We start from the raw sequence: 15,016 nt of genomic DNA, 5'->3' as shown, positions 1-15,016 counted from the left end.
GCAGTGAGGCTGTCACACACTGGTATAATTGACAAAGTGCATTTCTCAGCACACACATCATCAGCGAGAGGTCCACAGTTTGTTCAAGAAGCTAAGATTTAGTCAGAGCAGTAGTCCAAATGGTAATCTAGAGAAGTGTATGAAATGCTAATTTTTTGAATGATTTATAGGACCCTTCAGCTGCCATTTTGTTTATTTCCTGTACGACTGTACAATTTCGGCCTTAGGCCATTTTCAAGTATCTAAAAGTGAAGTTTCATACATTGGATACATTAGTGACACTTGCGATTTTGATGTAGGAACAAGTCATATTTGTAGATATACTAGGCGCATCATAACTTAGTTATGGAAGATTTTTTAGAAATAGATTATGTCATATACGTCGTTGCTCACATGACATCATGTTATGCTTATAAATTAGTTCGAGGTGTTCACGCTATTTTAGGAGCACGTTAATTTCGAGCAGTTGTTGCACATCTCTTATACGTAACGTAATTATCCCTAGGAAGATTATAATTAGTTTACAGAAACTTGCTACTTAACCTGCATATGTTTTTTGTTCTGTTATATTTAATTATCGTTCATCATTAGTGTAAATATTACTGTATGTAATTTCTTTAAAATAACTTGCAATTATTTGTTCTGTTATTGTAGGAGCACGTCATTTTTGAACAGTTGGCACAAAGATCTTACATATCGCATTTATCACAGTATTCTAATGAAATAGTACTGAGATCAATGAGGGTCCAGTAAACTGATCGAAATTAACGTGTTCCTAAAATAGCGTGAACACCTCAAACTAACTGATGAGCAAAACATTGTAACGAGCCAACTGGCGGTACTCCAGATTGAACTCACAACGACAACGGATCGTACTGTACTAACGTCGCTATGCCACTGATGTATGGCTTCCTGCCGCGCAAAATTGCTTGAGCGAACCAATCGACCACTACAGCAGAAATTTAGTACAGTTCTAATTTTACAGTCGATGTTATGTCTGTGGATCGCTATTATTTTTCAGAAGATTCTAGTCGTAGAGGAACGCCTGGCAAGTACTCGGAGTCTAGCTCATACCGTAGTTGCTCTCTCAAAAGACGAATGAAGACAGATCAACGCTCGGATAATTAATACTGCAGCAATCATAAACATTGACGAGACGACAGACTCAAATGTTTTGATAATAAACAGCACTTATACTATACACAACGTCGTAATCGTACAGTGACACTATTAAACCACGAATAGACACGCTAAAACATTCCAATGACACTGACGAACAATATCTAGCAGCAGTTAAGAGACATGCAGATTTCGATAACAACTTCCGTTATCGTACTATCGGACAAAACAAAACACCAACCACTTTAAATACAATAACTATTTACATTATGTCAAACTAAATGTTACCTCTAGCTTGCAATTGTTCTCACACACAACAAAATTCTCACAACGCAGCACACTATCTCAGGAACAGTCTCGTAATCTTTTAATTACTTATAGTATTTACCTACAATATATGGTCGTGTTACGACCAATCGAATTTAAGTTGCTCTCAAAGATATCTATAAGGATTAAAATAATTGAAGCTACCATTAAATCTCTTTCTGTTTAGTCCAGTGTTCCTATGTAAATAATACGACGTAACGTATTCCACAGAGTTACCAATCTTTGCTATTAGTATAATCGCTGACTTGTCTATGATAACTTTCGACAACTTCAATTCTAATTGAAATTACTTAGGCTACTCTTTGCGTAAATGAAATCATTTTAGCTGTTTAGAATATCTATCCTCTGTATATTTAGCGTGGATCAACTCAATTAATGAACTTTTTGATCAGGCAAAACTTACAAATACCATCGTAAAATTGTGTCATGCAAAGCGTTATTAATATCTCTGAAACTAAACCTTTGCTTTTCTCACAAAATATAGTTACCACAACAGCTACTAATTGACCACACGTAAAGGTTTCTTTTAACCCAAGAAAATTGGTATTTATTGGGTCTTGGTATCTCAATACAATTTAATTCACATAAGTGAGCGAGTGTCAGCAAAGACTAACACACCCCACAAAAACGGAAATTCATTAATAATGAAATAAAATTAAACAAAAACCCTAGGCGCCAGCGCCTCTTTAACCCTAAGTAACAATTTAACACAATTCCGAGCCTCTCCAGGCGTTAGCTAAACGCGACCTGCTAAGTTCCCTATATTGAAATAGGCCACTTGTCACTTGAGTAACAAAGTTTTCGTTTAGTTGTAGCTTGTAAATGGTTCCTTTTATCCTCATCGCTTATGAACTCAACTACTGGTGCGATCTATCATATTACATTGAAACAGTTCAAATCTGTACGAGCCAATTCTAGGTCTTCTGTATGATTATGGTATTTAAACAACAACAACAAAAATGTGTTCGAGGCTTTCTCTTCTCGACACACACCAGTCACTACCAAACCACTCCAACAAAACAGCTAACAACCCAATTACCTATGAGCGAGACGCGACCACTAATCGTACACCACGGACAGGATATCGGTTCCAACGATTCCCAAAAACTCATCAACTGCAAATCTGCTTCTCTCTAACACAGCTCACGCTGTATCCATCATAGCAAACTATTCCTCACTACCGAACTGTTCACAGGACGACAATAAATCGATGGCCATAGCACATAAATTCGCCAAAACCAGTTTCTCATTCGCGACTATTTATAAAATCACACAGTGCCTACGTACATTCCATAGTTCAGCATTGAGAGGAAACTACCGTCACAGCCACGTATATGAACAGGGGCCTAAAAGACAAAGTATCCACGCTGCTCCGTGAACTGCACAAAAATAAGATACAGGTTCTATCAGCAAAACTTCTTTCCCTCTCCCAAGCCTTAAACGCCAACTGCTGTGCCTCAACACACCATGCAATGGGTCGGTATCCTGTCCGTCCTAGACGTACCTCGATATATTAACTTAGTCGGTAAGAGGTCTGCTCGGGAACTAACTACCTTCTTACGTCATACAATAGGAACCACTTACACGAACAAATACGCAGCGCCACACCAACTTCTGACAATCAATTAATTATTCGTTGATGCTGTCGCTTGTCTACGACAGCGGCCGGCTGCTGCACATCGCCCAGGCAGCATCTCTGGCCCCAGCGATGGCGAGATGTTGCATCGCTGAAGTCCCGTTTCTAGGCGCTACAGTCTGGAACTGCGCGACCGCTACGGTCGCAGATTCGAATCCTGCCTCGGACATGGATATGTGTGATGTCCTTAGGTTAGTTAGGTTTAAGTAGGTCTAAGTTCTAGGGGACTGATGATCTCAGAAGTTAAGTCCCATAGTTCTCCGAGCCATTTGAACAATTTTTTTTTGAAGTCCCATGCGCTCACCACTTGTTTTTTTTCTTTTTTTTCTTCATCGGCGCCCTCGGATCACCTATAACATGTTTTGTCTCGCTTAATACATCATACACATATATTTATAGTAAGGACCAGGTGTTATTAGCCATTTATCGGGTCGGATGTTCATCAGTTGTAAAGGCGAACGTAACCCGTGCATTTTGACACAGCACAACATGATGTCATAGCAGCAACGACGTATATGACACAATCTATTACTAAAAAAATCATCCATAAAGTAAGATATAATGCGCCTAGTATATCTACAGATATGACTTGCTGCTACATCAAAATCATAAGTGTCAGTAATGTATCCATTGTATGAAACTTTCGGTTTAGATACTTGAAAATGGTTTAAGGCCGAAATTGTACAATCGTACAGGAAATAAATAGGATGGAAGCTGAAGGCTTCAAGAAATCATTCAAAAAATTCATCGCAGCTGCGAACCCTACCGTATTGAAAATTTTAAAATGCTAATTTACTCTTCTAACCTGCAGATTTGTTGTTGCCTTCAGACACATAAAAGAAAGAAATAAGAACGTAAGTTAAAGTGTGTGTGTCGTTGTCTGTGTGTGTGTGTGTGTGTGTGTGTGTGTGTGTGTGTGTGTGTGTGTCTTATTTCGAGCAAATAATTTCCTTGTAAATAGTATGTTTCTCCATTTTTGGAACTGCTCTTCTTCTATGACAGTTTTCTTCATTAGACGAGTGTATTTGGAGAAATGTGTGAGAATTCCTCGGTATTTTGCAGGGGCCTTACCGCAGAGCAGAAGGGCAGGGAGCTGATTGATGCGGCTAAGGAGGGGGCAATCAGCAGGCTGCGGGCGGTGCTCACGGCCGGTGCAGATGTGAGAGCGAGGGACATATTCAGCAGGGACACTGCCCTTCATTGGGCAGCACGGAAGGGATGTCTGCAGGCTGTGATATGTCTGCTGCGCAGTGGGGCTGAGGTGGACGCCAGAAACAACTGGCAGAGCACGCCTCTGCTCTTGGCCGCACAGTATGGCCACACAGAGGTGGTGTCCCGGCTGCTGGAGGCAGGGGCCGACAAGGAGGCCCGCGATGGAGATGGGGACACGCCGCTATACGTCGCCAGGGCGTGCGGCCACCAGGAGATTGTAGAGATGCTAACATGAAACTACCAGTACAACAAACTTATCAGCAAAATTAATAAAGTTTTACTAATTGTTTTTTCATGTTTTTCTTAAATAAAAACAGTACAGAAAATTTAGTCTTGTATTCATTGCATGTACCCCTCTTTGTGCAGTTATAGTGCAATTCACGAAGATAGACAAATATTTTAATATGTCACTCTACAAGTAAAAACAGAGAAAAAAGTTCATATAAACATAGGTCCGCAAATGTTTAGTTACAGGGTTACGGCTAATAAAAGATTTTGCCTAACATTTAGCAACTTCGCTAGTATGAAGCCGTCGCAAAACTGTATGAGGTTAAAGTAAAGCATGATTTCCATTTATTTTGTTGCTGTTCGTCTGATGAATCTAATAAAACGTGTCCGAGACATGTATCTGCAGTAGTATTCCGGAACATCCAGAGAAGCAAAGATATGATTATACAAGTAAATTTGTTTACTTTCCATTAAGAATGTAGAAACGTTCAAGTCATTGTTGGCAACCTTTAGTGAGTTGTTTCTGTCGTTTTTCTAACCTTGAAACGAGTTAGTCTTCTGTATTGTTCAGTTTATGAGGACAAAGTCAATACATGTGAGGCATTACTTTGCTCACACTATGAATGCCATGGACGAAATTAAGAACAATCCTGCGAAACTGAAACGAGCAACAAAATCTGTTCGTACATGTACAGCTAAATGCATTGAACTCGGTGGAGACATTTTTGAACATTTATTGTAAATGTATTGTGAAATTGTATATCCACTGTACGACTTCCTTAACACTAAGATTTGTTTTTTTATGGTTTAACATAAATTCACAAGTGCTATGGTGTTAATAAAAGCAGATTATCTGACACGGTCATACAGTTTCTGCCAATGTTATTACCATCATTTTTCGAAAATTAAATTCTCTACAACTTCTGTTGAAATCATTGTGCAATTGTCTGGAATTTAAAAGACAAATTGGGCCAAGTAGTTAATAAATTAAAAATTTTACGAAATTACATCTTTGCTTCTCTGGAAAACTATTGCAGATACACATTTGCGACATTCATCAGATCACTAACAACAAAATAAATGGAAATCGTGTTTTACTTTAGCCTTATACAGTTTTTCAATGGCTTCATGTTAGCAAAGTTGCTAAATTTCAGGCAAAATCTTTTATTAGCCGTAACTCCATAAGTTAACATTTGCAGACCTATGTTTGTATGAACTTTTCTCTTTAGTTTCACTTGTAGAATAACATACTAAAATATTTGTATATCTTCATGTATCACTCTCTATAGCTTCTGTGGTAACCCAACAACAACAGCTATAAAGGATAGCTATAAATAATAGCTATAAAAAAGCTCTGTCAACTAATGTAGATAACCACAGACAAGCTTCTATTCGTCACAACTCAAAAAAACTCGACAAAAACTGCGTTACTGATAAGTACCAGTTTTTTACAACACTTGGATGCTGAAAAGTACATGTTAATGCATGTTTCACGTGATGTGCCAGCACTGTAAATTTTGTCATAAGCAGATTGCTGCTTTAAGTGCACTGTGATTAGAATATATCTTCAGCTCGGATATCAGACCGAATTTACTTCAGTCTGTATCGTGCAGATGCTGCAATAATTTGGGTGTTTAATTACAATGTGACATAACTATCAGTATTCGCAACTCATTAGTTTTGATCAAAAGCTGAATTTACTCATCTATCTGCAGCACTAATGATTTGATAGCTAATGCGTTTAATTGCAGTTTAACGTTGAGACCAATATTCGGACCTTCTTACATGCTTACCATCTGAAATCCCATTATTACTTCATTTTTAACTAAAAAGAATCATAGAACGACCTGTAATCGTACAATATCCAGCTGCAGTGCTGCAGTTACAGGAATTATTACCATTTATTGTACCAGGTAACGTGGAAATTCATTCTCACATTACAGGGCGTCAAAACAATTTCTCCCTCTTTCCACGTTTTCGTTCTGTCCGTCTGCACTGCAGTTCCCTCAACCCGGCGTGATTTCAGCAGTGTGTCTGCGGGGTGACATGCAGCGACTCTGGTCGGACAGGCGTCGCCACGGACAACAACGCCCTCTCTGCCCCAGCCGGCAGTCTGTCGAACTATGGCCCAAAGGAACTGTGAAATTGATTTAGCAGTTTGTGTACACGATCTGTGTACACATCACACAACACTTGAATGCTACTCCAATTCAAAGGAACAGAAACCAGTGGTGCTCATGATATTTTAAATAGTGTCTACACAGATAGATAGAACTTCGCAGTTTTCCAGAATATGCGACAAATCATTGCAGCCTGCAGTCTCGACTTTCGGAGTTTTGCTTCTGACTACCAACCAGTAGTTACACCCTATATTACAAGCTGCGATATAATGACAATGTAATACACACATCAAAAAATGTTTTGCCTCACCTCGGTTCCGAGACTTACGGAACTTGTACAGAAAATTGCAATAGAGATCAACAACATTTCCTCCCTTTTTACTGCTCATGAAAACCACAAACTGCATCTGCTGAGAATTCTTCGGGTTGTATGGCCATGGTCCATGGAACTCTTCTATCCCTGACGTTTCATCCAAGGCCCGGCAAGACTCAGCACAATCAGGAGCACTCCAAAATGTGCCGGCTGGTGTGGCCGTGCGGTTCTAGGCGCTTCAGTCTGGAACTGGGTGACCGCTACAGTCGCAGGTTCGAATCCTGCCTTTGGCATGAATATGTGTCATGCCCTTAGGTTAGTTAGTTTTAATTAGTTATTAGTTCTAGGCGACTGATGACCTCAGAAGTTACGTCGCATAGTGCTCAGAGCGACTCCAAAATGTCGAACACAGCCTTGAATGAAACGTCAGGGATAAAAGAGTTCCATGGACCACGGCCATACGCCCCAGAAGAATTCTCAACATCTGAAACATCCGGTCATGAAAGCCTTCATTGTATGATCACACGTTGCATGTTGTACCACCAACACCAAGACTTTCAGAGGTGGTGGTCCAGATCGCTGTACACACCCGAACCTCTAATACCCAGAAGCACGTCCTCTTGCATTGTTACATGTCTGTATTCGTCGTGACGTACTACCCACTAGTTCATCGAGGCGCTGTTGGTCGAGATTGTCCCACTCCTCAACGGCGATTCGGCGTAGATCCATGAGTGGTTGGTGGGTAACGTCGTCAATAAACAGCCCTTTTCAATCTATCCCAGGCAAGTCCGATAGGATTCATGTCTGGAGAACATGCTGGCCACTCTAGTCGAGCGATGTCGTTATCCTGAAGGAAGTCATTCAAAAGATGTGCGCTATGGAGGCGCGAATTGTCGTCCATGAAGACGAATGCCTCGCCAATATGCTGCCGATATGGTTGCACTATCGGTTGGAGGATGGCATTCACGTATCGTACAGCGCTTATGGCGCCTTCCATGACCACCAGCGGCGTTCGTTGGCCCCACATAATGCCACCCCAAAACAGCAGGGAACTCCCATCTTGCTGCACTCACTGGACAGTGCGTATAAGGCGCCCAGCCTCACCGGGTTGCCTCCAAACACATCTCTGACGATTATGTGGTTGAAGGCATATGCGACACTCATCAGTGAAGAGAACGTGATGCCAATCCTGAGTGGTCCATTAGGCATGTTTTTGGGCCCATCTCTACTGCGCTGCATGGTGTTGTGGTTGCAAAGATGGGCCTCGTCATGGACGTTGGGAGTGAAGTTGCGCCTCATGCAGCTTATTCCATACAGTTTGAGTCCTAACACGACGTCCTGCGGCTGCACGAAAACACGGCGGCGTTGCTGTCAGTGTTGCTCCAAGTCATAATCTGTAGGTAGCGGTCATCCACTGAAGTAGTAGCCCTTGGGCGGCCTGAGCGAGGCATGTCATCGACAGTTCCTGTCTCTCTCTAACTCCTCCATGTCAGAACAGCATCACTTTGGTTTACTCCGAGATGCCTGGACACTTCCCTTGTTGAGAGCTCTTCCTGGCACAAAGTAACAATGCAGACACGATCGAACCACTGTATGAACCGTCTAGGCCTGGTTGAACTACAGTCAAGACGAGCTGTATACCTCCTTCCTGGTGGAATGACTGAAACTGATCAGCTGTCGGAGCCCTTGTGTCTAATAGGCGCTGCTTAGGCATTGTTGTTTCGATCTTTGGGCGGGTTTTGTGACATCTCTGAACAGTCAAAGGGAGTGTGTTTGTGATACAATATCCACAGTCAACGTCCGTCTTCAGGAGTTCTGGGAAAACCTTTTTTTTTATTTGTGTATAATCCTGTTTGCAACAAAATGTAAACCAACTGGATTTCAATGAATTTTTCATCCATTTTATTTACAGTAGAAAGGACTGAAGGAGTTAGCAGGTGCAGTACTACAGTCAGAAATTGAGGACAGCACATTCGAACAATAAAAACAATTATTATCCTTCAACTACAGATTGTTTACTTTTCACCATCAAACTACTATCGTCAAAACAATTTAAGGTGTACATCGGGCAGGAGAGGGATTGTCAGTTTTGAACATACAATAACAACATTGGTTCAGAGTGCTGTACAGGAAATGTGACACACATCAGTCTGCACGGTACAGTGAGGTGGTAATCAAAATAACAAAAGCACAGGGAATAAAATTATTCGTTTATGTGTACAAAACAAGTGAATAATTCTAATGAAGCCACTGTTAGCGAAATTGTATATTATCTCCAACGGTAACAGTCAATAAATTTGGAAGAATTATTCTGACGTTTTCTGTACGATGAGCTATATATCTATGCAAGAAAAAATAGTTGCACACAATGAACCTTTCATACTTCAGTACGTTGATACAGCCATAAGATTAATGTCCATCACTTAGGGAGCATTTAGGCACAGTTTCAAACTTTTCATTTTTGTTGTGTACTTTGTCAATAGACAGCAAACGTATATCTGACATAGCTTAAAATAGATGGTGAAACAGTATCTCCAAAAGTATGACCTCCTCATCGCCAATCAGAATAGATTTCGGAAATGTAGATCATCCGATATCCATCTCACGTTTTTCTCACATTACGCCTTGAAACCATTTGATCAAGGCCTCAGGTAGAAGCAGCATTTTTGTATGTATATATATATATATATATATATATATATATATATATATATATATATATGTGTGTGTGTGTGTGTGTGTGTGTGTGTGTGTGTGTGTGTGTGTTCATGTGTGTGTGTTTATACATCTATTTAAATAAAATTAAATTACATCTAATTAAAAAACGTTCTCGCAAGGAATGACACATTCACACTTAGCAAAATACACACACACACACAAAACAAATGAAAGACATCAAACTACACACATAACACAATCAAAAGATAAAAGATATACACACAGCGACGGTTGGCAACACTGAACACTGTAATCATGTACATGTTGATCATGAAATGAAAAGAGCAAGTGAGATGTTGTAACGAATGTGGATGAAAAAACGCCGGATATCGGCCATGCGGACGAATGAGCAGATCTCCAGGGCCACATATATGGACTAGCATCACTGAAAATCGTAACACCAAACGATAATTTAACATTACGAAATTTGGCTACAAAAGTTGTTTCTAAACTGAAAAACAAGAGAAAAAGATGACAAAATGTAAGAAAGTAACATACTGTAACTGCCATGTAACACATTTATTATATGTATTATAGGGCACAGAAGATGCTTCATAAATAAAAGAAGCGAAACGTATATTGCAAACAACAAATTACTTTCCATTTAGTGCAAGACGGAATGCACCTCATGAATAATTATAAATTCCGAAATTACTCTCTACTAGTGTTGAAATCTTGCTGAGACTGTCAAATCATCTTTCTCTCCAGTTTCCAGCACAGATCCATTGAACATTGGAGATTCGAAGGGGTGTTGTAAAACCGAAATTTGTTTTGCAAATTCAGTGGAACAGCTCACATGGAGACTTTCATAATCGTCCACTTCTGGATAAGAAAGTGAGCAAGGACTCCTTGCCATGGAAAGGCATTTCTAATCTTTTTTGCCAATATGAACAAGGTACCAAAACTAGAGAGGGAAGAAAAACATGTGTCAATAGGAAACAAATTTTTACCAGGTATTTCAGTATGAACAGTATCACAAAACAAACATTTTATCTTATGCAGAATGCAAGAAAAACAAGTGCAAAATATAGATTCTGAATGAAATTATGGGTGTAATAATCATAAAAATTGACACAGCAGACTCAGTCTTTTGCATGTACTCAGATGAATAAGATACACAAAATCACAGGGCAAAATAACGTAGGCAGTACCTAAAAAGAGAGCAAAAAGAAGGCAAAATCACTATACAAAAAACATCAATAAAAGAGAAGTTACGATGTAAAATACGCAAAACAACAAGATGGAATACTGTGAAAAAGATCGATAAATAAAATTAAGCATAAGCACTATGTAATACCAAGCTTATGCAGAGAAAGTATGCTTTTGTTCATGTTCTGGGAGTGATGGATGTTAAAAACTTTGCCTTTGAATCACACAATGTCATTAAATCAGTCAATTAGAATAAACCAATAATCATCAGAATGAGGTTTCTTCACATTAATAGTTAAATTACTGATCAAGTCGAGACAAGAACATTTAATTATGAAGTAGTGAAATTGACTAAAATTTATGTCATGTACAAAAGTGATGTTAAAAAATTAATAAATCACAGACAATATTTTATCAGTCCTGCTGTCAGGCATACACACAGGACTTTACAGAGAGGAGGGTATTACTGTCAGCCAATTAATCGTGTGCAGTGAAGTTCATCAAATACATGAGAAACAATAATACAAAAACAGTCTCATGAATAGTTTTCAGTCCCAATGAAAAGAGAGCACACAAGATTCACTCTATCTTCATTGCACTCTGGAATGTTTGATTCAGATGCACAAACATTAATTGGATCAGCACATGTGGCTGGACTTCCATGTGGGATACTAGGAGGACAATGGTTCAAATGGCTCTGAGCACTATGGGACTTAAGATCTGAGGTCATCATTCCCCTAGAACTTAGCACTACTTAAACCTAACCAAGCTATCACACACATCCATGCCAGAGGCAGGAATCGAACCTGCGACCGTAGCGATCGCGCGGTTCCAGACTGAAGCGCCTTGAACTGTTCGGTCACACCGGCTGGCGAGGACAATGGGAAGACTTGATGTGCAATTGTCAGCGACTGTTGTCCATTCATCTGTGATGTAAGTCACCTCCTTCACTCTGACTTCTCTCCAACTGTCTTTATGTAGCTCGTGTCGATATCGCCACGTATTGCGTACACAGCCATCTGCAGGACATGGTGGCAAGCACAGACACCACAGCAGATGGGCGTCGACCACAGGGACTGGATGACAGCAGCCCTACATGTCACACCACCATAGTTCGCCAGTTGGCTAGAGGCACATCGACTCGCTCCTCTGACGTCTTGTAGTGGCGTGGTGTTGCCAGTGAGTAGAATGCTGACAAACACAATGGATGGCAGACCCCCCTTGGTGTACCCCTTCTTCATCTTTTTCCACGTATGTATCTCAAGGAGCACCACAATGCCTGACCCTGGGCTGTGAGTCAGATAGGCCCCTTGACATCTTGGAGATCACATCTTGGACCTACTGATAACAAACAGACCCGAACTTTTCGACTCTGTATGTGCAGAACAGGGAATCAGTGATCATAAGGCCGTTGCAGCATCCCTGAATATGGAAGTTCATAGAAATATAAAAAAAGGGAGGAAGGTTTGTCTGTTTAGCAAGAGTAATAGAAGGCAGATTTCAGACTACCTAACAGATCAAAACGAAAATTTCTGTTCCAACACTGACAATGTTGAGTGTTTATGGAAAAAGTTCAAGGCAATTGTAAAATGCGTTTTAGACAGGTACGTGCCGAGTAAAACTGTGAGGGACGGGAAAAACCCACCGTGGTACAACAACAAAGTTAGGAAACTACTGCAAAAGCAAAGAGAATTTCACTCCAAGTTTAAACGCAGCCAAAACCTCTCAGACAAACAGAAGCTAAACGATTTCAAAGTTAGTGTAAGGAGGGCTATGCGTGAAGCGTTCAGTGAATTCGAAAGTAAAATTCTATGTACCGACTTGACAGAAAATCCTAGGAAGTTCTGGTCTTACGTTAAATCAGTAAGTGGCTCGAAACAGCATATCCAGACACTCCGGGATGATGATGACATTGAAACAGAGGATGACACGCGTAAAGCTGAAATACTAAACACCTTTTTCCAAAGCTGTTTCACAGAGGAAGACCGCACTGCAGTTCCTTCTCTAAATCCTCGCACAAACGAAAAAATGGCTGACACCGAAATAAGTGTCCAAGGAATAAAAAAGCAACTGGCATCACTCAACAGAGGAAAGTCCACTGGACCTGACGGGATACCAATTCGATTCTACACAGAGTACGTAAAGAACTTGCCCCCCTTCTAACAGCCGTGTACTGCAAGTCTCTAGAGGAACGGAAGGTTCCAAATGATTGGAAAAGAGCACAGGTAGTCCCAGTCTTCAAAAAGGGTCGTCGAGCAGATGCGCAAAACTATAGACCTATATCTCTGACGTCGATCTGTTGTAGAATTTTAGAACATGTTTTTTGCACGAGTATCATGTCGTTTTTGGAAACCCAGAATCTACTATGTAGAAATCAACATGGATTCCGGAAACAGCGATCGTGTGAGACACAACTCGCTTTATTTGTTCATGAGACCCAGAAAATATTAGATACAGGCTCCCAGGTAGATGCTATTTTTCTTGACTTCCGGAAGGCGTTCGATAAACAAAGTAAGAGCCTACGGAATATCATCAGACCAGCTGTGTGGCTGGATTGAAGAGTTTTTAGCAAACAGAACACAGCATGTTGTTATCAATGGAGAGACGTCTACAGGCGTTAAAGTAACCTCTGGCATGCCATAGGGGAGTGTTATGGGACCATTGCTTTTCACAATATATATAAATGACCTAGTAGATAGTGTCGGAAGTTCCATGCGGCTTTTCGCAGATGATGCTGTAGTATACAGAGAAGTTGCAGCATTAGAAAATTGTAGCGAAATGCAGGAAGATCTGCAGCGGATAGGCACTTGATGCAGGGAGTGGCAACTGACCCTTAACATAGACAAATGTAATGTATTGCGAATACATACAAAGAAGGATCCTTTATTGTATGATTATATGATAGCGGAACAAACACTGGTAGCAGTTACTTCTGTAAAATATCTGGGAGTATGCGTGCGGAACGATTTGAAGTGGAATGATCATATAAAATTAATTGTTGGTAAGGCGGGCACCAGGTTGAGATACATTGGGAGAGTCCTTAGAAAATGTAGTCCATCAACAAAGGAGGTGGCTTACAAAACACTCGTTCGACCTATACTTGAGTATTGCTCATCAGTGTGGGATCCGTACCAGATCGGGTTGACGGAGGAGATAGAGAAGATCCAAAGAAGAACGGCGCGTTTCGTCACAGGGTTATTTGGTAACCGTGATAGCGTTATGGAGATGTTTAACAAACTCGAGTGGCAGACTCTGCAAGAGAGGCGCTCTGCATCGCGGTGTAGCTTGCTGTCCAGGTTTCGAGAGGGTGCATTTCTGGATGAGGTATCGAATATATTGCGTCCCCATACTTATACCTCCCGTGGAGTTCAGGAATGTAAAATTAGAGAAATTAGAGCGCGCACGGAGGCTTTCAGACAGTCGTTCTTCCCGCGAACCATACGCGACTGGAACAGGAAAGGGAGGTAATGACAGTGGCACGTGAAGTGCCCTCCGCCACACACCGTTGGGTGGCTTGCGGAGTACAAATGTAGATATAGATGTAGATGTAGACATTGGTCACACAGGCCCCTTGATGATGCTGCAATGCACGCATCATATGGGATGGTATTGTCAGCGAATGGAACTCTGACAGCCATTCCTGGTATCACATCCCCCTGGGTGTACAGATTCCTCATTTTCTTCCATTTGTGTATGTCCTGCAGTAACGCAATGCCTGACTCTGTCTGTGAGTCAGACATTCCACTTCATGGTGCTGCAGTGGCTGGTCTGTTGTATTAGGACGGATAGCAATGTGTTGCAGCCCCATGTGGCCTGCAGGTCGTGCCTACACACTGCCCGCAAATGTTTTGGCAGCTCCTCGCGACTCCCTCAGTGGCCAATAAGCGTGGCAGTGGGGCCCCGCCCCGCTCCCCCCAGACGCGTGTGTACACGAGGTGGCGGCGCCATGAGATTTGCACAGCTGCGACTGGTGCAGATAGCGGACAGGGTGGGGAATGGCATTCTTCCTTACACTCTCTCCCAAGCAAGAATTTACCAGGGGGTTGGAACACGTGCACAGAGTGACATGAGCATGGAGTGACACTTGCACGGAGCATGGGGCTCTTGCCGGGGTAACCGGCTTTTCTCAGGTACAGGAACGCTAAGAAGTCTAGCAGTCCAGCACAGCTGCTCATGTGAACTGGCTCACTCCCA

General features: G+C 41.3%; 1 protein-coding gene across 1 annotated transcript in view; it reads left to right on the top strand.

The window, feature by feature from the left end:
• The window catches only part of LOC124554025 (ankyrin repeat domain-containing protein 17-like), a 41,956-nt gene extending 37,408 nt beyond the window's left edge, over nucleotides 1-4,548 (top strand). The window contains exon 4 of the mRNA XM_047128051.1: nucleotides 4,145-4,548. Coding sequence (XP_046984007.1) covers nucleotides 4,145-4,529 — 385 coding nt within the window. The 3' untranslated portion in view covers nucleotides 4,530-4,548. The remainder of the gene's footprint in view (nucleotides 1-4,144) is intronic.
• Nucleotides 4,549-15,016: the final 10,468 nt, after the last annotated feature.

The sequence above is a fragment of the Schistocerca americana genome, chromosome 11, assembly GCF_021461395.2.
Source record: "Schistocerca americana isolate TAMUIC-IGC-003095 chromosome 11, iqSchAmer2.1, whole genome shotgun sequence".
NCBI classification, from domain to species: domain Eukaryota; kingdom Metazoa; phylum Arthropoda; class Insecta; order Orthoptera; family Acrididae; genus Schistocerca; species Schistocerca americana.
This window is presented reverse-complemented; position numbering and strand designations above follow the sequence as displayed.